The sequence below is a fragment of the Heterodontus francisci genome, chromosome 9 (assembly GCF_036365525.1).
Source record: "Heterodontus francisci isolate sHetFra1 chromosome 9, sHetFra1.hap1, whole genome shotgun sequence".
Taxonomy (NCBI): domain Eukaryota; kingdom Metazoa; phylum Chordata; class Chondrichthyes; order Heterodontiformes; family Heterodontidae; genus Heterodontus; species Heterodontus francisci.
This window is the reverse complement of record NC_090379.1, coordinates 83710817-83735346: the sequence shown is the minus strand read 5'-3', so window position 1 is coordinate 83735346 and position 24530 is coordinate 83710817. Positions and strand designations below refer to the sequence as shown.

Below are 24530 nucleotides of genomic sequence, written 5' to 3'. Positions count from 1 at the left end.
GACAGGGAGTCAGAAGGTGAGTTACTCGCCACAGAATTCCCAGCCTCTGACCTGCTCTTGTAGCCACAGTATTAATACAGCGGATCCAGTTCAGTTTCTGGTCAATAGTAACCCCCAGGATGTTGATACTGGGAGATTCAGCAACTGTAATGCCATTGAATGTCAAGATGAAATGGTTAGATCTCTGTTGTTAGAGATGGTCATTGCCTGCCACTTGTGTGGCGTGAATGTTACTTGCTACTTATCAGCCCAAGCATGAATATTGTCCAGGTCTTGCTGCATATGGACACGGGCTGCTTCAGTATCTGAGGAGTCGTGAATGGTACTGAACATTGTGCAATCATCAGTGAACACCCCCACTTCTGACCTTATGTTGGAGGGAAGGTCATTGATGAAGCAGCTGAAGATGTTTGGGCCAAGGACACTATCCTGAGGAACTCATGCAGGGATGAGATGATAGGCCTCCAACAACCACACAACATTCCTTTGTGCCAGGTTTGACTCCAACCAGTGGAGAGTTTTCCCCCTGATTCCCATTGACTTCAGTTTTGCTTGGGCTTCTTGATGCCACACTCTGTCAAATGCTGCCTTGATGTCAAGGACAGTCACACTCACCTCACCTCTGGAATTCAGCTCTTTTGTTCATGTTTGAACCAAGGCTGTAATGAGGTCAGGAGCTGAATGGCTCCAGCGGAACCCAAACTGAGCCTCGGTGAGCAGGTTGTTGCTGAGTAAGTGCCACTTGAAAGCACTGTCGACAACATCTTCCATCACTTTGCTGATGATTGAGAGTGGTAATTGGCTGGATTGGATTTGTCCCGCTTTTTATGACTACATATATCTGGGAAATTTTCCACATTGTTGGGTAGATGCCAGTGTTGCAACTGTACTGGAACAGCTTGGCAAAGGGCATGGCTAGTTCTGGAGCACACACCTTCAGTACAACAGCCAGGATGTTGTCACGGCCCATAGCCTTTGCTGTAGGCAGTGCCTTCAGCCATTGCTTAATATCACATAAAGTGAATGGAATTGTCTGATGCCTGGCATCTGTGATCTTGGGGAGCTCAGGCGGAGGCCGAGATGGATCATCCAATTGGCACCTTGGACTGAAGATGGTTGCGAAAGCTTCAGCCTTGACTTTTGCACTGATGTGCTGGGTTCCGCCATTATTGAGGATGGGGATGTTTGTGGAATCAGCTCCTCTGGTTAGTTGTTTAATTGTCCACCACTATTCATGACTGGATGTAGAGCTGCAGAGCTTTGATTTGATCTGCTGGTTGTGGGAACGCTTTGCTCTGTTTCCTGCATTCTGCTTCCACTGTTTTAACATTCATGTAGTCCTGTGTTGTAGCTTCACCAGGTTGACACCTCCTTTTTAGACATGCCTCGTGCTGCACCTGGCATGCCCTCCTCATTGAACCAGGGTTGGTTCCCTGGCTTGATGGTAATGGTAGAGTGAGGTACATGCCGGGCCATGAGGTTACAGATTGTGGCTGAATACAATTTTGCTGCTGCAGATGGCCCACAGCGCCTCATTGATGCCCACTTTTGAGCTGCTGGATCTGTTCTGAGTCTATCTCATTTAGCATGGTGATAGTGCCACGCAACATAATGGTGGGTGTCCTCATTGTGAAGAGTGGACTTCATCTCCACAAGGACTATGCAGTGGTCACTCCTACCAATAACTGTCATGGACAGTTGCATCTGCGACAGGTAGATTGGTGAGGATGAGGTCAAGTATGTTTTTCCTCCTTATTGGTTCTCTCGCCTCCTACCACAGGCTGAATATGGCAGATATGTCCTTCAGGACTCAGCCAGCTCAGTCAGTAGTGGTGCTACCGAGGCACTCTTGGTGATGGATATTGAAGTTCCTCACCCAGAGTACATTCTGTGCTCTTAATACACTCAGTGCCTCGTCCAGTGGGGTTCAACAGGGAAGAGTACTGATTCATCAGCTGAGGGAGGGTAGTAGGTGGTAATCAACAGGAGGTTTCCTTGTCCATGTTTGACCTGATGCCATGAGACTTCATTGGGTCCAGAATCAATGTTGAGGATTCCCAGGGCCACTCCCTCCGACAGCCTACCACTGTGTCGCCAACTCTGGTGGGTATGTCACGTCTCACCGTCAGCTGGGGTGATGATGGAGGAGCCTGGCACATTGACTGTCAGATATAATTTGGTGAGTATGACTAAGTCAGGCTGTTGCTTGACTCATCTGTGGGACTGCTCTCCCAATTTTGGCACAAGTACCACATATCAGTGAGGAGGACTTTGCAGATTCGACTGGACAGGGTGTGCGTTTGTAGTTTCTGGTGTGTAGGTAGATGCCAGTATTATTCAACTTTTCTGTAGTGGTTGATACAACTGGGTGGCTTGTTAGGTCATTTCAGAAGGCAGTTAAGAGTCAGTCTCATTGCTGTGGGTCTGGAGGCAGAGGTAAGCCAGAGCATGTAAGGATAGCAGATTCCTTTCCCTGAAGGACATGAGTGAACCAGATGGTTTTTTATGACAATGCGATAGTTTCATGATCATTATTAATGATACTGGCATTTTATTCCAGATTGATTAATTAATTAATAGAATTTTAATTCCCCTGGCTGCCATGGTAGGATTTGAATTCATGTCTCCAGATCATTAGTTCGGGCCTCTGGATTACTAGTCCAGTAACTACACCACCGTCCTGTTGCTAGGATTAGTCCAAAACCAGCAAACTAATTCCAATCCAAGATTTCCTTAAGTAGGGAGGAATGGATTAACATCCAGCAAGAGTTAAATTCACAGCTTCACCTGCTGGAAGCATGTATCAGGAATTCAGACATACACTACGCCTTCCCTCCTGCAACTCGACCAGCCCACCCCCAACCTCGACACCAGTTTCCATACTGAGAACATGATTTCATAAAATTATCCTATAGGGTCAACTTGTTTACCTCTGAGTAATAAGATTGTGTGTTCAAATATCACTCCAAGACATCACAGAATCTAGGCTGTTACTCCGTGCAGTACTGAGGAAGTGTTACATTTATGGAGTGTGATGACTTTTGTAAGAAAGTAAGGAATAGGAGCTGTAGGCTATACAGCCCCACTAACCTGTTCCGCCATTTAATAAAATCATGGTTAAACTTTTTCAAAAATACCGTGGAAGCTGGAAATCTGAAATAAAAACAGAAAATGCTGGAAGTATGCAGTAGTTCTGGCAGTATCCATGGAGAAAGAAACATAGTTTTCGTTTCAGATCAGTGACCTTTCATCAGAACTGGAAAAAGTTAGAGATTTAATGAGCATTAAACAAATCGAGGTGGGGGAAGAACAAAAGGAAAGCCCTATGAAGGAGCAATTAAGTGACAAAAGAGATGATGGTGCAGAGCAAAAGGGGGCTGTAATGGGACAAGTCCTGTGAACATGACATTAGAATAAGAGATCAAAAAAAGATACAACATTTAAGGGGGGAGATAATTGATAAAATCATGAAACTTAGAGTGACTAAAACTCCTGGTCTGGATGGATTCTATCCACGCCTATTAAAAGAAATTAGGGGAGAGTTAGGAGAGACACTATTACATATCTATAAAAATGCATGCGAAAATGGGAATAACACCAGAGGACTGGAGGCCAGCTAATGTGATTCATATATTTAAAAAGGAAGGTAAACAAGTTCCGGGAACTGTAGACCCGTTAACTTAATGTTGGTGGCAGGAAAGATAATAGAATCTTTCCTCAAACGTGTAATAGAAAAATATCTATAAACCAAAAGTATAATGAAGAATAGTTAGCATGGAATTCAGAAGGGAAGGTTTTTCCTGACCAATCTTATTGAATTATTTGAAGTAACAGAATGAGTAGAAAAGGGTAAAGTAGTAAATGTAATATATTTGGATTTTCAAAAGGCTTTAATAAGGTACCTCATAGTAGGCTCATGACATGTGGAATCCGGGGCAAGTAGAATAATGGATAACAATATGGATGCAGGACTGAAAACAGAATAGGGGTTAAGGGTGGCTACTCAAACTCGCAAAGGGTGAGAAGTGGTGTTCCACAGGGATCAATACTGGAATCACTGTTCACCATTTACATCATAAATGATTTGAAGTCAGGAATTGAAAGTACAATTTCAAAATTAGGGGACAGCACCAAATTGGTGGGAATAGTAATGAAGATTATGACAAAATACAAGATGACATTAATAAACTTGCAGAATGGATTTCAATATAGATAAATATGAGATGGTGCATATTGGTAGGAAGAATAAGGAGGCCATATAGTCCTCGGAAAATAAGAGTCTGAATAGGGATGAGGAGCAAAGGTATCTAGGGACACTGATATACAATCACAAAGTAGCAACACAGGCTAATAAGGCCATAAAAAAGCAAATAAAGTAAATAGAGGAATTGAGAGAAGCTATGTTAAGGGAAAGGAAGAGTCACTAGTGGGAGAATTTTATAGGCCCCCTAACAGTAGATACGCTGTAGGACAGAGTTTACAGGAAGGAATAATGAGGGTGATTTTAATCTACAGATAGATTGCACAAATCACATTGGCAAAGGTAGCCTGGAAGATGAGTTCATGGAGTGTATTTGGGACAATTTCTTAGAGCAGAACGTTCTAGTGCTAACCAGGGAGCAGGCTATTTTAGACCTGGTATATTCAATGAGACAGGATTAATTAATGACCTCATAGTAAAGGAACCTCTAGCTAGCGGTGATCATAACATGATTGAATTTCGTATTCAGTTTAAGGGTAAAAAGTGTGGATCTAAGACGAGTGTTTTAAACTTAAATAAAGGGAATTACAAGGGCATGAAGACTGAGGTGGCTAAAGTGAACTAGGAAATTAGAATAAAGGGTATGACAGTAGAGATGCAGTGGCAGACATTTAAAGAGATATTTCCTAACTCTCAGTAAAGATGTATTCTAGTGAGAAACAAAGACTCTATGAAAAGGATGAACCATTCATGGCTAACTAAGGAAGTTAAGGATAGTATCAAATTGAAAGAAAAGGTGTACAATTCTGTGACGATTAATGGTAGGTCAGAAGATTGGACAGAATTTTAAAACCAGCAAAGAACAACTAAAAAAAATTAAGGAGGGAGAATTTAGAGTACGAGAGAAAGCTAGCTAGAAATATAAAAACAGATAGTAAGAGTTTATACAAGTATTTAAAAAGGAAAAGAGTAACTAAAGTGAGCCTTGGTATCCCAGAGAGTGAGTCTGGGGAATTAATAATGGGAAATAAGGAAATGGTAGAAGCATTTTACAGATATTTTGTGTATGTCTTCACTGTAGAAGACCCAAATAACATCCCAGAAGTACTTGTATATCAAGAGGTGAAAGGGAGGGAGGAATTTAAAGCAATTACAATCACCAGGGAAAAATACTGAGAAAACTATTAGAACTAAAGGCTGACAGCTAGGGTGTTAAAAAAAAAAGTGGCAACAAAGCTAGTAGATGCATTGGTTGTAATTTTCCAAAATTTTCCAGATCCTAGAAAGGTCCCATCAGATTGGAAAATAGCGAATGTAGCTCCTCCATTCAAGAAACTAGGTGACAGAAAGCAGGAAATTACAGGCCATTTAGCCGAACATCTGTCATAGGGAAAATGCTAGAATCTATTATTAAGGAGGTTCTAGCAGAGCACTTAAAAACTTTTAATGCGATCAGGCAGAGTCAACATGGTTTTGTGAAAGGGAAATCGTGTTTGACTAACTTATTAGAGTTTTTTGAGGAAGTAACAAGCAAGGTGGATAAAAGGGAACCTGCAGATGTGGTATACTTGGATTTCCAAAAGGCATTTGATAAGGTGCCACATCAAAGGTTACTACATAAAAATAAGAGCTTATGGTGTAGGGGGTAATGTACTAGCATGGATAGAGGATTGGTTAGCTAACAGGAAACAGAGTAGGGATAAATGGGGCATTTTCGGGTTGGCAAGCTGTAACTAGTGGAGGGATCAGTGCTCTGACCTCAACTAGTTACAATTTATATCAATAACTTGGATGAAGTATGGTTGCCAAATTTGCTGATGACACAAAGATAGGTCAGAAAGTAAGTTATAAAGAGGACATACGGAGTCTGCAAAGGGATGTAGATTAGTTAAGTGAGTGAGCAAAAATACGGCCGGAGTATAATGTGGGAAAATGTGAACTTGTCCACTTTGACATGAAGAATAGAAAATCAGTATATTATTTAAATGGAGAGAGATTGCAGAACTCTGCAGTACAGAGGGATCTGGGTGTCCTGGTACATGAATCAAAGAAAGGTAGTATGCAGGTACGGCAAGCGATTAGGAAGACAAAAGGAATGTTGGTGTTTAATGCAAGGGGAATGGAATATAAAAGTAGGGAAGTTCTGCTACAGTACAGGATGTGGTGAGACCACATCTGGAGTACTGTGTACGGTTGTGGTCTCCTTACTTAAAAAAGGATATAACTGCATTAGAAGCAGTTCATAGAAGATTCACTCGACTGGTTCCTGGCATGAAGGGGTTATCTTATGAGGAAAGATTGGACAGGTTGGGTTTGTATCCACTGGAGTTTAGAAGAATGAGAAATGATCTTATTGAAACATATAACAACCTGAGGAGACTTGACAGGGTGGATGCTGAGAGGATGTTTCCCCTTCTGGGAGAGACTAGAATGAGGGGACACAGTTTAAAAATAATAGGTCTCACATTTAAGACCGAGATGAGGAGAAAGGTTTTCTCTGAGTGTCGTTAGTCAGTGGAAATCTCGTTCTCAGAAAGCAGTGGCGGCAGGGTCATTGAATATTTTTAAGGCTGAGCTAGATAGCTTCTTGACTGACAAGGGAGTCATCGTTTATAGGGGGTAGATAAGAAAGTAGAGTTGAGGCCACAATCAGAACAGCCATGATCTTATCAAATGGCAGCGCAAGCTCAAGGGGCCAAATGGCCTACTCCTGCTCGTAATTCATTTGTTCATCTGTTAAACTTGTATAGAACTATGTGCAGATCTGGTGTCTGTATTACAAAAATGATCTCAAGGCACTGGAGAAGGTGCAATAAAGATTTATACAGATTATACTAGAATTGAAAGGTTATACTCATCAAGAAATATTGAACAGGCTGGGGCTCTTTTCTCTAGAAAATAGAAGACTGAAGGGTGACCTTCCTTATAGAGGTCTTTAAGCTTAGGGTTTAAGAAAGGGTTTGATAGGGTAAACTTAGAGAAGGTGTTTTCACTGTTAGGAGACCAAAGCTAGGGGCCATAAATATAAGGTACTCACTAATAAATCCAATAGGGAATTCAGGAGAAACTTCTTTGCCAGAGATTGGTTAGAACATGGAACTCGCTACCACAAGTAGTTAAGGCGAATAGCGTAGATGCATTTAAGGGGAGGCTAGATGAGCAGACAGGGGAGAAAGGAAAAGAAAGTTATGCTGATAGGGTTAGATGAAGAGGGGTGGGAGGAGGTTCATGTGGACCATAAACACTGGCATAGAGCATTTGGGCCGAATGGCCTGTTTCTATGCTGTACAGTCTTTGTAATTCAAAGTAATCCCAAATCTGATACCCAGCCAGGTCACTTACCTCCTGGAAACTATGCATGCGAGAATAAAAAAAATGATTTACTTGCAGTAATCATTTGCAGTCATACATCCTATATCTGATTCAGTTAGTTTAAAGTTTTCTTACACCTTCCACGTTAACATTTTTTTCAGGAAATGAGGACGGGCAATTTACATACTTCAATGAGGAAATGCATGACCATTCTGAACGCAAGGACCGCACTATTGTGCTAATGGGAGGTGCAGCCCAGAAGATTTCAGTAAGATTGAAGCCTGTTGTAATGCACAAGGCCTCACAGACTGACACAGCTAGCTCAGACACAGATACCTCAGGAAATCAAGCGGCTTCAGTGGGAAGAATGAGGACATCAGACACCTCTCTGCTATCTCCAAATATACTTCCATTGTGCCCAAGTCCAATTCCAGCTCGCAGAAGACCCTGTGTAAAATGGGAAAATATGGCATCCTTTCACAAACCTAAAGGCGATGACTTTAGTAAGGAGCATCGACTATATCAACTTGAAAAGGTACAAACCCATTTTCTTTTTAGGGCATTAATCACAGTTGGGATATGTAATAGGCATTTAAAAGGCAGAATAAAGTCTGGATAATATGTTTTGTTTAATGTATCCCATTGTTTTTCAAAAATATATTAAAAATAAACCTCAACTGTTATATCTATAACATTACTTTAAAAAAAATACTTCAGAAGTCTCTTGCCACCAGGCCATTCCAGTGATGTGACTAACCAAGAGAAGGCAGTGTATCCTGAAGCAACTCCAGGGTGTGGCAATTTCGAACTAGCATGGGAGCCAATAGACTGGGAAAAATACAGTAGTAGTTGAGAAAGATGATGAGGGAATTAATTTTTTATTCATTCATGGGATGTTTGCATCACTGGTTAGGCCAGTATTTATCGCCCATCCCTAATTGCCCTTGAACTGAGTGGCTTGCTAGGCCATTTCAGAGAGCAACTTTGATCAAGTATTCCTCTTCCTCCTCACTGGCTTTTCTTCCCTTTTAAGTAGAGTAGATTGTGGCATTTGTTTAAAAAAATATGTATTGGGTACTTTGATTCTGATTAATAAAGCAGCTTCACAAAGTAAATTATTAAAGTGCCCAGTTAGAGCTTCACTTCAGCCAAGGTCACTATCTACTGATGCACTCCACTCATGCAGCTGTTGAGCATATCACTAAGTTAATGTGAAGTAATTGGGAGACGTTCAGAATTAATGTGGAGATTTAATTTGGGCTTTGCTGGTTAGTAGACAGAAGCAGAAACAGTGACCAATTTTTCCTTTCCCTAATACATGGATGCTGAGGACAATTGCAGAACATTGCTATTGCCTAGTTCCACACCATTGCCACAGATAACTCTACAGATACAGAGTCAAACCTGGGATTTCCCTGGGACAAACTCAATTACTCACTGAATAATTTTCTAGCCTATTCTTTTCCTTCCCATTTATCTTTCTTCTCATTCTCTCCTCTCCCAGTAATTTTTCCTGCAGACCTAGATACATGTCAACCAGTCTTCCACACCTCAGCCAAATGGCTATCCCTCGTGTGTAGACAGCCGTCAATGTCAGGCTATTCAGACCATAGGGGCATCCGAGACGAGTGCAATCTGTGCTCACCTAAAATTCACATATGCCCTCTTTCCAGCAGGAGTAACTGAATATAATCATATATGGGAACCCTCCCTAGCCCACAAGCACCGATGCCACTACTAAAGTCACCTACCTTAGGACAGATGAGGATACAACCCATGATCTTCCTGGTCTGTTCTGCACTTGACCATGTACTAACCAACATAGCCATCAAGGTGCCCCACAGTACTTTTCTGTTTAATATTTAAATTTCCACTTGTGAGGCACTCAACTGTAATTTTGTGGATAGGAAATTTGAAGAGACATTCAATTAGATCGTGCTTGCTCTGTATTGTAACTTCATTTGTCTGCCTTTTATTCGACATTCATTTATATCCTTACATCATAAAAATCTGTCTTGAAAATTTAAATTGGCCCAGCGGTCTCAGTCTTTTATTGTGCAAGTTTAATTTTCACTACATCCTTTGTGTGGAAAAGTGTTTCCTGACTTCACCACTAAATGGCCTCTCTAATTTTAAAATTATGCTCTCTCGTGCTGGAATATCCCCACCAGGGAAGTAGTTGTTCTGTATCTAGCCTGTCAAATCCCTTGATCATTTTAAATACCTCCATTTGATCATCCTTCAACCTTCTAAACTTAAGGAAATACAAGCCAGGTTTATGCAACCTGTCCTCATAATTTAACATTTTGAATGTAATGCTAGTGTGAAGATTTCACAAGAGTAGAGAAGTTAATTAAAATTTGACAAGTTTTACTGTATGGCTATCAAAAGGATTTATGCAAGAATGTAATCTTAGTTACAATGTTACTATGCGATCCTGTGGTTCTCATCTCTTCATATACAGTCTTATACTCAACACTAACTAAGTAAGAATAATAACATTGCTTTATCCAAGATTATGTTTGTAGTATGATCATGAGCAAGATATAATGCAGGCAGCTAAAAAGCACAAAAAGGTGTTTTTGAGGAGACTTATCCCTGTATTACATCTAATAAAATGAACATCTGAAGGTTTATATGCAATGATAATTTTTCTGTTCTTTTGCTGATTTAGGAAAGAAATCTGCTTCGAGAAGAAAAAGACAAGTTGCACATTGAAAACACAAGTCTGCAGACGAAGTTATTAGAGGCACAGCAAGAGATTAAAGCGCTCACAGACCAACTTGATTCTTTCCGAAAGCATATGATCATGGAACCAAGAAACTCTTCACTGACACAAGAATAAAATGTATAATAATACTTAGACTGTTCATACCAAGTATTTGAGTACAGTATTGGGATCTGTAGAAAGTTTTAACAAAATGTGAGGATTTTTGGTGAAAATTGATGGATATTTTCACATTATTTAATTGTTTTCTCACCAAGAAAAATTGATATCTTGTTTTTAAAATCATAAAAAGTAGAAAAAAGCATTACTACAAACACTAGACACTTTTAAATAATAAATACCACCAACTTTATGAAGAATCAAGTGCACCCCTGAGCAGGAGGTTGAGAATGGAAGCAGATGGACATTTGATTACTTTAAAGACAGCTAAAAATGACAATTTTGGAGTCACACAATGGGGTTAATTTTAACTTCCGCTTTAGTGTCAAACAGCTGATCAGATCTACTGCCCTTTATACACTGTTTTGTGAAAATTGAGAGAGTTGATTAACGGGTGCCCTCTCCAGTATCACTCATTTATACCGCCAAAGTTATTACATCTAGTTAGTTTTACTTCGATGTTTTTTTAGCAAAATAGCCATTTCAAATGTTCTTGTGGCCATTTTAAACAAACAATAAATTACAGCCACATTTATTGACAGTATGAACTAAAGTTGATACAGAAAAGATGTTTAAATGTTCTAAAATGAAAAATGCCGGAAATTTATTTTTTAAAAAATCATACAGCAAGAATTCACAGCATACGTTCTCATATTTCCCTGCTGGGTGAGTGGAAGATGTTATCAATGATAGCGAGTTGCATCACACATCCAGGGGGGACTTTTATTTTCTCTCCTGCATTGGGTTTGGAGGCAGGGGCAAGCAAATAATCGGCTCCACCTAAATTAAGTCCAGGGCGGGAAGTCTTGTGAACAGCCTTCCTGCCCACTGCCAATTGAGGGCCCTTAAGTGAGCAATTAATGCCAATTAAGGGCCTTATCCCACCTCAGGTGGAATTATCCCAGTGGCGGGCAGGTCTGTCGCCGCATGAGGAGCAGGCCGAGCAAACCCTTGCGGGTTACTTGCTGGCTCCGGGGTGGGGGGAGGGGTCCCTCGTTAAAGGACACAGTGCCTGAACAAGGGACCTGGCATCGGGAAGTGGGGGGGGGCCCACTGAGTGCCCCACCCCTGCCCTTGTTATTGACCCCCTCACCCTTGCCCGTGACCCCCACTACGCAAAACCCCTCCTGCTGTGACTTGCCTGTGGCCTGGTTCCAGGGCCTCAGGTGAGTCAAATACTGGCAACAGCCACCACCTCTGTGGTGATACTGCTCAGTTAAAGAGCTGCTGGCCTCTGATTGACAGCTCTCAGAGGGCGGGACTTCCATCGCTAGGGTCCTTGATCCCAGGGAAGGCCTGTCACTGTCCACTTAAGTATCTAATTGGCACTTGAGCCAACGGGTCTTTCCCAGAGGAGTCGGCGCGGGGCTCTCGCCGACGCTTTTGTCGGCGGTCAAGACCCCCCATGCCCGGATAAAATCCTGGCCCTAGTGTCAGTTTTAATGAAAGAATGTGAAAACTTATAACAGGTTGTATTGAAGCAGTTATATCACCTGCTGCAATAAACTGGCTACAGTGACCTTTAGGCAATGAAGTTTTTGGACAACTATTTTCATACTGTGAAACAGAACAACAGTAACTGCATTTCAATGTAATTTATTCTATAAGAAGTGTTTTGCAATGTCATGAGAGACATGATAGGATGCTCTCTAAATACAAGTACTTTTTTCTTTCATCCAGAAAGCTCCCTGAAAATGAGAATGCTATACCTTTGAAAGTATTCAGCCTCCTAAATAATGGATCGTCATGAAGATTTTATTTAATGCTCATATGTTACAAGGTCAATTATTAACCTAAAGCTATCAATTGCATTCCTCTTGGATTACCTCCTTAAACTTGATAAAACTTAGAAGTGTAATCAAGTCATCAACGATGAATCACAATGGCCTGAGAGTCGCCCAGGATTACTCAGAAGCTTCACAGTTCTAGCTGCAAAAGTGTTACAGCTATTGTAAGGGAAGCTCAGTCAACATATGCAATTACATTTGATATTTTCTTGGCATTTCTAGCCACTTAACATACACAAACAAAATAGCCATATTCAGAGTTAAAGTTTCAAGTCAATGACCTTTCGTCCAGCATTTTCTGTTTTTATTTCAGACTTCCAGCGTTCGCAGTATTTTGCTTTTGTATTGTTGTAACCATATTCAGAACTGGGTTAATGATCAAGTTTGAATGGCTAAATTCAATAAGTGTACAGCAGCACATAGACAAATGTCAAATTCAGCGATAGCTCAAATTTTTCATCCACAAATCCCTATAAATGGAGACTCTGTATTTTGAACCAGAGTGTACATAACTGATGAGTTTATAACCAAACCACACTGTTTAATTGCTGCATATGATGCATCTTTCTGGTGGTCAGCCATTACCGTTTCTAGTTCATACAAACTACAAGCTTTTTGAGTTGTATAACAAGTGTGTTGGCGTTTTAGTCTCAAAGCGCTTATGAATGTTGGCAATGCATACGTCAATGTAATCAAAAGCACCCTGTAGTCCAGTCACAAATCTGATGCAGCATCAATGAAGAAATTGTCCTTAGCTTTTAGAATTATATGGTCATAAAACTGGAACAATGTTATGACTCAGTCTAAACTGCTGAAACTGATTTGACAGAAAACAAATGTCATGATTTTTATCTGCCTGCATCAACTCAGGTAAGAGCACAGGGTATTACAACAAAACCAAGAGTCATGCACATAGTTGAATAATGTAACTTTGTGTCTTTTTTCTGAATATAAACTACACAGCAGCCACAAAATATATTCCATTGGCTCAACCAACACTTTGCTCTGTGTGTATTGCAAACTATGTTAGCTAATGTTATTGAGTATGCATTGCAGTAAATTAGTTTAGTAATTGGAAACCATGAGGCTCTTGTATATACAGATGTATCTTAAAGTGTACATTTAAGATTGTCAGGTCAGCAAGCTGTAGATAAAGGTGTTAGCAGTAATTTTACTCAGATCTTTATGTAAAATGGAAAGCAGTATGAAGCCATTCACATTGAATCACCCCTTAAAGGCCCAAGGAGCTTTAAGGCTCTGTTAAGTAACTTTTTATAAAATAAGCAAGTAGTTGTGCTTTTTTAGTGAATGTATATATGTATAATTGTATGATACATATTTTTGTTTTTGTAACCTGACTTGATTGTGATGGTTAAGTAATCTGTAGCATGATATAATAATTAAGATGGATTCTTTCGTTTAAAGTATCAAACATTAAATAATGTCTTAAAATATATATATTACTCTAGTTTATTATTCTTTCAGTGAGAATCTGGGGCCAGAAAACTACAATTCATATCTGACCTTCAACCTGGAGGGTAAGTTTACCAATTGCAGCATTATCCAGCTAAAACGGTGTATAATCTTCCAGGGAAGGGTCCAATTTGCATTATTTAAGAACAACTCTGGTGAGTCACGATGAACTGATTGGTGTCAATGTCAACTTGATGGATAATTTGAAACAGGTGGTGCTGGGAAGACATATTCTGTAATTGTACACCTTGCAGTTTTAAAAGGTAATTGGCTGTCCCCGCTGTTGAAATTGAGATTATTGGAGTTTTGGTGTTCGGCATTTTATTTTCTACTTTGTTTTGCTTACATCTGTTGGTCGGTTGGGTTTTTCCTTGGCTTTTGATTGTTTAGTTTTTCTTGGCCCCAGTGTTGTCCATTTTTGAAAGCTACAATTTCAACAATCGAAATTCTAAATATGAGCATTCCTTTGGAGATGTCTTTTGATCTGCCTGTTTTGAAGGAGGAGAGATCTGAGGAGGGATCAATTCTCTTTACAAGCAATGGATGTTGTGCAACAACCTTAAGAGGACCACTTCAAGAAGGTGTAAGTGAAGATTACCAAAGGAAGTGATGTCATGTCACACATGACCAGGGGGTTGTGGATGTAGCTCAACAGAATAAGATGTGTGTAGATGTGTTCTTGCAGTAGCTATATATATGCATATGTTCTAGTTAAGTTATAATAAAAACCCACATATTCTTTGGACATTACTTGTAGTCCTGCAAGTCTTACAATAGTTCACATATCAAAGGAACAAGTAATATTACATTGTGGCAACATTTGGGATTTATTTTTCTGAAGATCACTAAATATTACATCATGGCAATGTTTGATTCTTTCTGAAGAACACACCAAGAGAGAACAAAGAACAGCAGATTGCCTACCAGGAAAGCAGTTGGCTGGAAACCCTGCAACAGTGCAGTGAGCTAGGACTGCAGGCAGGACGCTGGGACGTTGAAACTCTGAGTACAGTAGGCAATTTTCCAGGAGATTGGAGCCTTCAACTAATCTGGCAGTGGATCGAAAAATTTGAAAAGAAGTAGTACAGCCATAACTGATTTTGTTTTCCTGGTTTTCTTTTTGCTTTGTGGGTGGGGTCTAAGCCAAAAAGAGCAGAAACAGCTCAACAGCGTCAATGGAGGTCCAGCACAAAGTCAAAGGCTGGTTGTGACAGCTGCAAGCTACAACTCTGCAGAGAAAAAAAATTGCTCTCAGTTTTTTAAAAATCTGAATAAGTTGTGTAAACAAAGAAAGCAACTGCAGTCCTCTCACTCTTAAAAGGAGCAGGCCTGCAAAAACTAAGCTGTCAATAAAGGAAACAGCTGTAACTGTGACACAGAAAACCTGTAAAGCATGGAGCCTGTAAAAGTAGTGTGCCTATGAAAAAGAAAACCTGTGAAAAAGCCTGTCTTCATGAAACAGCAGGATCATCCAAAAAATGGCTTTCAGGTATCCAGTTATGGATTGGACGGTGTCAGACATAGCATCTAAATTTAAACTGTTTTGACAGCGAATGGAACTGTGTTTCCTGGATCAAGAAGTGAGTGAACCAGAGAAACAAGCTATCAAAATCAAGATCACATTGGGCAAAGAGGGCCTGCAACAGATCAACACATCAGGATCGTCAGCTGAAGATCAGAAGGGTCCTAGCAAGCTATGGACATTCCTGGAGGAGCAACTCAAGGTGAAGGTCAATTTCCGAATACGTAGGCTTGAGCGTATGACCTACCAGCAAAGGTAAGATGAGTCCATTGACCAGTTTGTTGCAAGGTGCCAAGACAAAGCTCAAGAGTGCGACTTTGCAGATATTGAATTGTCGGAACGGGTTATAGAGGTAGTAATCACATCTACTCCACCACAGGCCTTTCAAAAAGACCTGAAAGAAGAAAGGGCACACCATAGATGCACTCCTCAATGATGGAAGGAAGTTTGAATCCATCATGGCTGCGTGCCAACGGTTACAAGCATTGGGGGCGGGTACGACAATGGTATGATAACCAAGGCTCAGGAGTCTGCTAAGCCTTGTGGCAAATGTGACCTGACTCACCCAATTTGCAGTTGTCTGGTGTACCAGGAGCAGTGTAAAGCTTGTGCCATGCGAGGACATTGGGCAAGGCAGTGCAGAAGACTGAGCTCAGATGCTGCATACAGGAATGGTGGCAGATCACATGCAGAGAGAACATCTGCAAGACAGGATGGCAAACGCAACAAAAGGCATGCTGACACACAACAAAAGTGCAAGCAGGTACATCAGGTCAACAGAGAGACAGATTGCCAGGAGGACGTGGATGAAGAATGCACTTGTGCAAACAGCGAGCCTGCATTTCACATAGTTAATTTAGATCAACATGTCAATGCTATTATTCAATCTAAGGCATTTGCCATGATCGGGATTATATGTCTACAGAAGAGTGGCAGGCATAAGCGCAGAGTAAAAATCAGAGCAAGTGCAAATATTCTGCCCATCTGTATACTGAATACATGCATCTAAAGAAATGGGAATCTATGTTGCAACCCACCATGGCTAGGCTGACTACCTACAATGGTTCTCCAATCAAGTGCATTGGAATGATAAGCTTACAGTGCAGCTAAGGGAGCTCCGAATGGCTACCACAAATGTTTTACATTGTAGACACAACTGGACCAGCTGTTACAGAACTTCCAGTATGTAGAGGTTTACGACTTGTCACAATACATGAATTCAGTAATGCAACGAAGTTGGTAGAAAATATCTAGGTCGTATGAATGTTTATATGAAACAAAGCAGCCATGACAAGATTTGGTCAACCTAGGCTACCAAGGTCACAGCTGAAAGACAGTGGCTTCGATCTTTACTCCTGGGTGGGAAGGCAGCAAACCAAGCAGCGTGCCCAACCAGGAGCAGCAGTAGGCAGCTCAGCCAACCTGAACCCTTCCTGACTTCTCCATCAAGATGGCAGGAATTCGACTAGAAGCAGCTACACCATCACTAAAATCATGCCAGTTGGAGGCAGCTGCTGAGGACCAGAGGGAACAGTCACTGGCACTAAGCTAAGTGGATAGGCTAGATGGAAAGCCATCTAAGAATAGGGGAGGCCCAAGGTTTTGTTCCGTAACCCGGGGTGTTGTGTATTCACAGAGTAAAACTAAAATGAGTCTTACTGTAAGCAGCCATTGTTCAACCTTTTATTTACACCTCCCCCAATAGAGAGGGCAGCAGAGAGGCAGTATAGCAGTATACAAATGTTTAGCTATCACAATACATTAGCTCAGTTAGTTCAATATAATTCAGGTATTTCAATACAGTACACTCCCTCCCCACTTAAAAAACAACTTATATAGTAAATTGTAAAATGGTACATGAACATAATTTTCCAGAATGCAATAACAATACCCTGAAATTTAACAGGTTGGGTTGCATGCTTGTCATCACTCTAATCACAACTAAAACATATATAATCAATATTTCTGGAGTAATTTGCATGTTAAAAGATGTTTTTCCTTAACACCAGTATGTCTTTAACAAGAATATCATTATTTGACAAAAAGTAATGAAAATAACAACTTATTTCGTCTTCCTTTCTATATACTCTCAACTAACCTATCCGCTTCTTTCTCTTTGTGTCTCGGTATCTTCTTGTATTTCCATGAGCTTGACTGTGATCTCTCAACATCTCAGACCATGTTGACCTTGAACTTTAACTTTGACTACCAACTCCACTTAATGGTTGGGACAGTGAAATTGATTGATTAGTCTTAATCAAAGATCCTGAATCACTTTGCTCTACTGGTGGATTCTGTGATACCGGCAAACTTTCAGTATTTTTGTGACTTTCACTTTCATTCTGGGCCTGTAGGAACTTGAACTACAGAAGGTTTCTCATGCTCTCTCTGTCAGATTTCCCCTTTCACGCAAATGATCTACATGACACTGACAGAGTCTCTCTCCAGTCCTCACTAGATATGTGAATGCATCTAGTCTTTATACAACAACTCCAAATACATACTTCTCATTATCACCTCAGTGGTTTTTCACGATGACCTTCTCTTAAGTATCATGCCTCAAGTAAGGTGAGCAACTTGTTGCAGACTGTGGAGTTATTCTGTAAGAGAACAGAAAATTGGCTAGCCTGTGTTGAAAAGAAACATGGAAATTACTGCCTAGCTTGTCACCTAGCAAATACTTCCGCAAAGACGTCTTCACAATTTGTACACTTCTTTATGCAGCACCATTCGAAGCTGGGTGATATGGTGGTTATTAAAGTGTGTTTGACTTCATTCTTACTCAGAAATATTTCAAACTCTTTTGAAATAAACTGTGGACCATTATCTGACATCAACACCTCTGGCAACCAATAAATTGCAAACCAACTTCTGGCAAAACCAAATCTTACAGTAACTTTTAAAAAACTAGTAGCCAAGATAGCCACTGCAATTTGCATCTGAAATACTAGGAGATTGAACTGGAGACAAAGTCTAACAAGAAGTCTAGCCAGGACATTGGTTTTCTCCAAGTGATTGAATTACCTAAAATGACTTCATTAGCACAACAGTCAAGGCAATCCTGAAATATTGATTTTGAAAGAATAAACCCCCTCCAAGTGTAAATTGGCTTTCTGGGGCATGTAGAGCCAATTCTTAACCTTGAATTTTATTTTATTTAGAGATAAAGCACTGAAACAGGCCCTTCGGCCCACCAAGTCTGTGCCGACCAACAACCACCCATTTATACTAACCCTACAGTAATCCCATATTCCCTACCACCTACCTACACTAGGGGCAATTTACAACAGCCAATTTACCTATCACCTGTAAGTCTTTGGCTGTGGGAGGAAACCGGAGCACCTGGTGAAAACCCACACAGTCACAGGGAGAACTTGCAAACTCCACACATGCAGTACCCAGAATCGAACCCGGGTCCCTGGAGCTGTGAGGCTGTGGTGCTAACCACTGCACCACTGTGCTGCCCTGCATTAGAAGGTTCCAGAAAGCCTGAAGCAGCCATGTGACTGTTTGTACATCTTGATGAGGGAGAGGGGGGAGGCAGTTTTATTTCCTGTGGACAGAGAAGACAAGCAGTAACTGGGTGTGCAGTAGAAAAGAAAGCTGTGGGCTTACCTTTCTCCCTCCTCAGAAAACATTAAGTTTGAAAACTGTCTGCGACTGTGGACTCCAAGCCTAAAGACTGCTACAGCCAGTGACCAGGGGAAGAGAGCCAACTACAAGTCTGCCTTCAAGAAAACCCTGAGCAAAGCAGGCCAACCGCAAAGTGCACTTTGACCAGCCGAGATCTTCAAGAATATCACTTCAGCCGAGGACTACCGGATCACCCACTTCACAGACTGTGTACTTAAGTTCCATTTATTCTGGATTTTAATCCAACCATCAAATCTATTTTTCCCTCTGTAATCTATTTGTGTGTGTGTGATTCTTGTGTGAATGCATGCATGAATGTGTAGCCTATTTCTTTTTGGTATTTTTAAAATTGGGGTTAGAGTGTTAATTATAATAAACTTACCTCTTTCTTGTTCAAACTCAAGAAAACCTGTCCGATTGATTCTTTCACAATCACAGTTTTTTCTCACAGAGGTGGTAAGCACAACCACTGTTTAGAAGGAATAAACCCTGTTGCGGTCAAACAAAAGGAAGGGCAAGAGGGGAGCCTGAGACCACCTCCTCAACTGCCCGTAACAGAAATTTGGGGGCTATAGTCTGAGGTCGTAACCCAACAACAAAAGAGAAATTGGAAGTAGGAAACCAAATTGATCCCTCTTAAAAATGTAAAAAAAACTGCAGTACAGGTTTTCTTGTGCTTCACCACTCGAATACTAACATGTCCGCACTCGAAGCCAGTACCTTCCTAAGCCAGGGTGAAGTAACTTGGGATAGGTTAAAGCCCCTATCTATTGAAGGGTTGAGGAATATAGCTGAGCAGTTAGGGATTACTTTCCGTGCAAAAGCTAAGAAATCCGAAATCCTAAGACCTGTGGCCAACCATTTTTCACTTGAATGTGAAGATTCAGAAACAGCCAGGGTAATGATAGCTAAAATACAATTAGAATAGAGAAGACAGGAGTTAGAATTCCAGAGAGAGAAAGAGCAGGGAGAGTGTCAAGAAAGGGAAAAAGAGAGCTTTCCAGAAGGAGAAGGAGGAAAGAGAGCTAAGGCAGATTGAATTAACTAGGGGGTGACCCAGTATACTCAGTGAAGGCATGGCTAGTGGGGAAGATACCCCTAGCTCAGGACCGTGTGCTGAGCTCTTAAAGTTCTCCCAGTTGATTTCAAAGTTCAATGAGGGGGATGTGGAAGCATTTTTTCTCATTTTTTGAAAAGCTTGCAAGACAGCTGAAATGGCCGGCCAAGAGCTAGATGCTGTTAATACAAAGCAAGCTAACAGGAAAGCAAATGAGGTTTATTCATTGTTGCCAGATGAAAGTTTATCAGATTATGCAATGACTTAAAATGCTATCCTGGGGGCATATGAGCTAGCACCAGAAGCGTACCGCCAGAAATTCCGAACCCGCTGGAAGCAGCCTGACCAAACTTACCTTGAGCTTGAAAGAGTAAAGCAGCTTGCTTTTGACCAGTGTATAATGTACAGCTCACAGATGAAAACCTCAGAGAGGTGATCCTTCTCGAGGAACTTAAAAACTTATTTCCCCTTTCTATTAAAACCCACATAGAGGAACAAAAGGTTCAAAGATCCAGGCAAGCTGCAATCCTGGCTGATGAATTTGCCCTTGTACAAAAGTCCTTATCCCAAGGAAAAAGCTACCTTAATCACCCCCACAACCCTGAAAAGGATAAAAGGTGGGACGGTGATAGGAGCCCGAACAGGCCTGGGCGAGAACGGAAAGTTGGACACACAGGAGCCCTCCTCAAGCCAAAAAAGATGTGCTGAGAGCAGGAATGAGACCCGAAGGCCTGTGTGTTTCCACTGTAATAAGGCAGGTCACCTTCGAGCTGACTGCTGGAAATTACTGGGAAAACCTGTACAATTAATCAGGGCACACCAGATCAGTGCAGAAGAAGGGGCCCTGATGGAAAGCCCAGCAGAGCAGTCTGTGGCTTTAACTGCAGCAGTAAGACCCAGTAAACATACTACTGTGGGTGCGAGAAAATTTAATAAAATCCCTGAAGGTTATCAGAATTTTGTATCCCAAGGAAAAGTGACCTCCATACGCCTTGAGTGAGGCAAGCAAGCCCATAGTCATACTTAGGGATACAGGGGCCACCCACTTCCTTCTGCTGGGAAAAGGCATAACCTTTCCCCCAGATAGTGCAGTGAATGCCAGAGTGCTAGTGAATGGTATTGGAGGGTGGTATATGCCCATTCCTTTATATCGGGTGCACTTGGAGTGTGACCTAGTATCAGGATGGGTAACCATGGGGATTGTCTACTAGGGGATGGGGTTGACTTGCTCTTGGGTAATGATTTGGCGGGGGCAAAGGTGGTAGCTTCCCCAGTAGTTTTAGAGAGGCCAAAAGTGGTCAAGGAGACCGAGCAGTTGCAGGAGAGGGTCCCCAGCATTTCCCCTGACTGTATAGTGGCTCGGTCCATGGCGAAGCAAGTTCCCTCAGAGGAGGCTGAACTGGCACTGCAGACAGATGACCCTGCTGTCTGGTTATCGGAAACCTTCTTTGGGAAGTTACAGGATGGGTTAAACAGATCTTCCCTAGTTGAGGCTCAGCCAGCCGACCCAGTATGAAAGAAATTTGCACAGACTGCCCAAACCAAAACTGAAGCAGAGGCAGTCCCAGAGTGCTATTATTTAAAGAATGCTGTGCTGATGAGGAAGTGGAGATCCCCTCACAGACTTGCAGACGAAGAGTGGACAGTGGTTCCCCAGATAGGGTTTCTTTATGGTACCTCAGTGACACCACTAAGAATAGCCCATGAACTCCCAATAGCTGGACATATTGGTGTCCAAGAAACCCAAGCCTGTATAAAACAGCATTTTGACTGGCCAAAACTCCACAAAGATGTGGTGGAGTTCTGTAAAACTTTCCACACATGCCAGGTTGTGGGGAAGCCCCAACCTGCAATAAAACCTGCATCCCTAATTCCCATACTGGCTTTTGGGGTACCCTCCAGCAGAGTGCTGCCGGATTGTGTGAGACCCCTGCCAAAAACAAAATGGGACAGACCAGCAAAGGTCTATCAGACAGTTAGGGAGGCAGGGGAACAAAAAGGACATTGAGGACAGGTTAAAGGAGGGCCAGGAGGCTTCCCAACTGAAACCCGCTACTGTCCGGTTAGCCAAACCTGAAATGTTGGGAAAATTAGACCCCTCATTCTCCTATGTAAATGCAGGCCAAAGCGGAACCTCACCAAGGCTGCTAACAGCATTTACAGAAAACTGCAGGGAGAAAGAAAGTTCCCAAAAAGGCAAATCAACAGCGATGGCGATGCCTCACCTAGTTAAAGTGCTGCAGGGGAGTGCAGTGGAAGCTGGACAGACACCTGAGAGCAGGAATGTCCCAGGGGCCATGGGGTTGATTAGCAAAGAGATCCTCCCCACAGTAAAGGGAAAAGGGAAACAAAACTGCCCTAAAGTAAACAGCACTTGGGTGACTCACCAGAAAACTAAAAGTGAGGTCAGTGTTGATCTGAAGAACCCAATGATCAGGGCCCAAACCCAAAGTTAATCAAACTCAACAATTTCAATTCAGAATTCAGCAAGATCAAGGGCCCAGAGGAAATCTCAGACACCTCACAGGGGCTAAAAAAAACAATTTGTTCCCCACTGCCACTACAGGGAGAAAAACATTCAAGGTGCAGGAACCTGAATGGTTAAATCCATGTGTTGCAAAAACAGCAGTCGAGGGGTTAAAGCTTGTACATACAGGAGAACTTGCCTTAAACAACAATGGAAATTTGCAGACCCCAGCCTTCACCAACATCACATGTTTATTGAGATGCACATCCCCAAAGTATTACAAATTGATACTAGAGAAACTTTAAACCCATTTGGCAACACATGACCATTCCAGACAAGACTCACAAAAAAAATTAAATCAGCATAGCTGTTGCAACAGTTCTAAGGGTAATGAGTGAATTTGAGGACTAGTTTTCTTTTTCTTTTCCACCCCTTTAATTAAATGTTCCTATCATCACATTTCATTCTGCGTGGGATGGAGGTGTCAGGAAAACACCATATGCTAAATAAGAAATATTAATTTCATTGGTTAGAAACTTACATTGGACTTATAATGGAAAAAATCCTACAGTAACTTTTTAAAAACTAGCAGTCAAGATGGCCACTGCAATTTGCATCTGAAATACCAGGAGATTGAACTGGAGACAAAAGTCTAACAAGAAGCCCAGCCAGGACAATGGTTTTCTCTAAGTGATTGAATTACCTAAAATGGCTTCATTAGCATGGCAGTCAAGGCAATCCTGACATATTGACTTTGAAAGAGCAAACCCCCTCCAAGTGTAAATTGGCATCCTGGGGCATATGGGAAGAGAGTCAACTACAAGTCTGCCTTCAAGAAAAGCAGGCCAACCGCAAAGTGCACTTTGACTAGCGAGGACTTCAAGAATACAGCTTCAGTCGAGAACTACCTAATCACCCACTTCACAGACTGTGTACTTAAGTTCCATTTATTCTGGAATTAATCCAACCATCAAATCTATTTTTCCCTCTGTAATCTATTTGTGTGTGTGTGAGATTCTTGTGCAAATGTGTTCGTGAATGTGTATTGAATGCATTTTGTTTTAGTACTTTTTAAATCGGGGTTAGAGTGTTAATTATAATAAACTTACCTCTTCCTTGTTTAAACTCAAGAAAACCTGTCTGATTCTTTCACAATCACAGTAAAGGGAAGAGGTAAAACACTCGCAGAGGTGGTAAACACAGCCATTGTTTAAAAGGAGTAAACCCTGTTGCAGTCAAACAAGAGGAAGTGCGGGAGGGGAGCCTGAGACCCCCCTCCTCACCTGCCCGTAACACTAGTCAGCACTTTCTTCACTTCTTCAAATGCTTTCTGACACTCCACAGACCACTCCCAATCTATTCCATCTTCGAGTAGTTGAGACAATGGAGCAAATGTCAGGGATGAACTTAGAATAATACACTACAATTCCTATGATTGTTCTAAGTTCTTCTTTGCTCTCTGGTCTCTGCTTCAAACTCCCCTCAACCTTCTCCTGCATTGAGTGGATACCTTCACCATCTATTTGGTGATCCAGGTGTTGCACTTGACACCATGAAGCATCACTTGTGCTTTTTAGCTTTGATTTCATACTCTTGAATTCGATCTAGGACTTTGTTCAATCTTTACATTGTGCTCTTTCTCTGTCTTACTGCTAATTAAAATGTCATCGAAGAAGCAGCAAACTCTTTTCATCCCACTTAGTACATGATTCATGACTCTCTGGAAAACTGCAGGAGCAGTAGTTACCCCAAATTGTAACCTCTTATGTGTATGAATGGTAAGCAATTCCTTGCTCTTGTCAGTTAATTCTAAATGCAAATATGCATGTGACAGATCTATCGTACTGAACAACTTCCCATTTGCTAAATTAGAAAACAAATCATCACCAAACGGCAGTGGGTAAGTATAATTCACAATCACCCTATTTGCCTTTTGTTTATAATCTCCACAAATCCAAACGGACCCATCTGCTTTTTGAACTATCACAATGGGTGCAGTCCATTCACTGCTTTTCACCTTTTTAATTGCCCGTTCTTTCTAATCTATCCAGCTCTTTAATTACTGCTTCTAACTGTGCATAAGGTAATGGCCTAGCCTTGCAAAATGTTGGTTGTACATTGTCCTTTATCTTGACTTCAGCCTTGTGATGCCGAATTTTATCATTTGATCCTCCTTGCTCAAAGACCATTT

General features: G+C 41.4%; 1 protein-coding gene across 5 annotated transcripts in view; it reads left to right on the top strand.

The window, feature by feature from the left end:
• The window catches only part of LOC137373881 (RAS guanyl-releasing protein 1-like), a 96756-nt gene extending 83145 nt beyond the window's left edge, over positions 1–13611 (top strand). For all 5 annotated transcript variants that reach the window (XM_068039408.1, XM_068039411.1, XM_068039410.1 and 2 more), the window contains 2 exons: positions 7675–8048; positions 10188–13611. In XM_068039408.1, coding sequence (XP_067895509.1) covers positions 7675–8048; positions 10188–10358 — 545 coding nt within the window. In that variant the 3' untranslated portion in view covers positions 10359–13611. The remainder of the gene's footprint in view (positions 1–7674; positions 8049–10187) is intronic.
• Positions 13612–24530: the final 10919 nt, after the last annotated feature.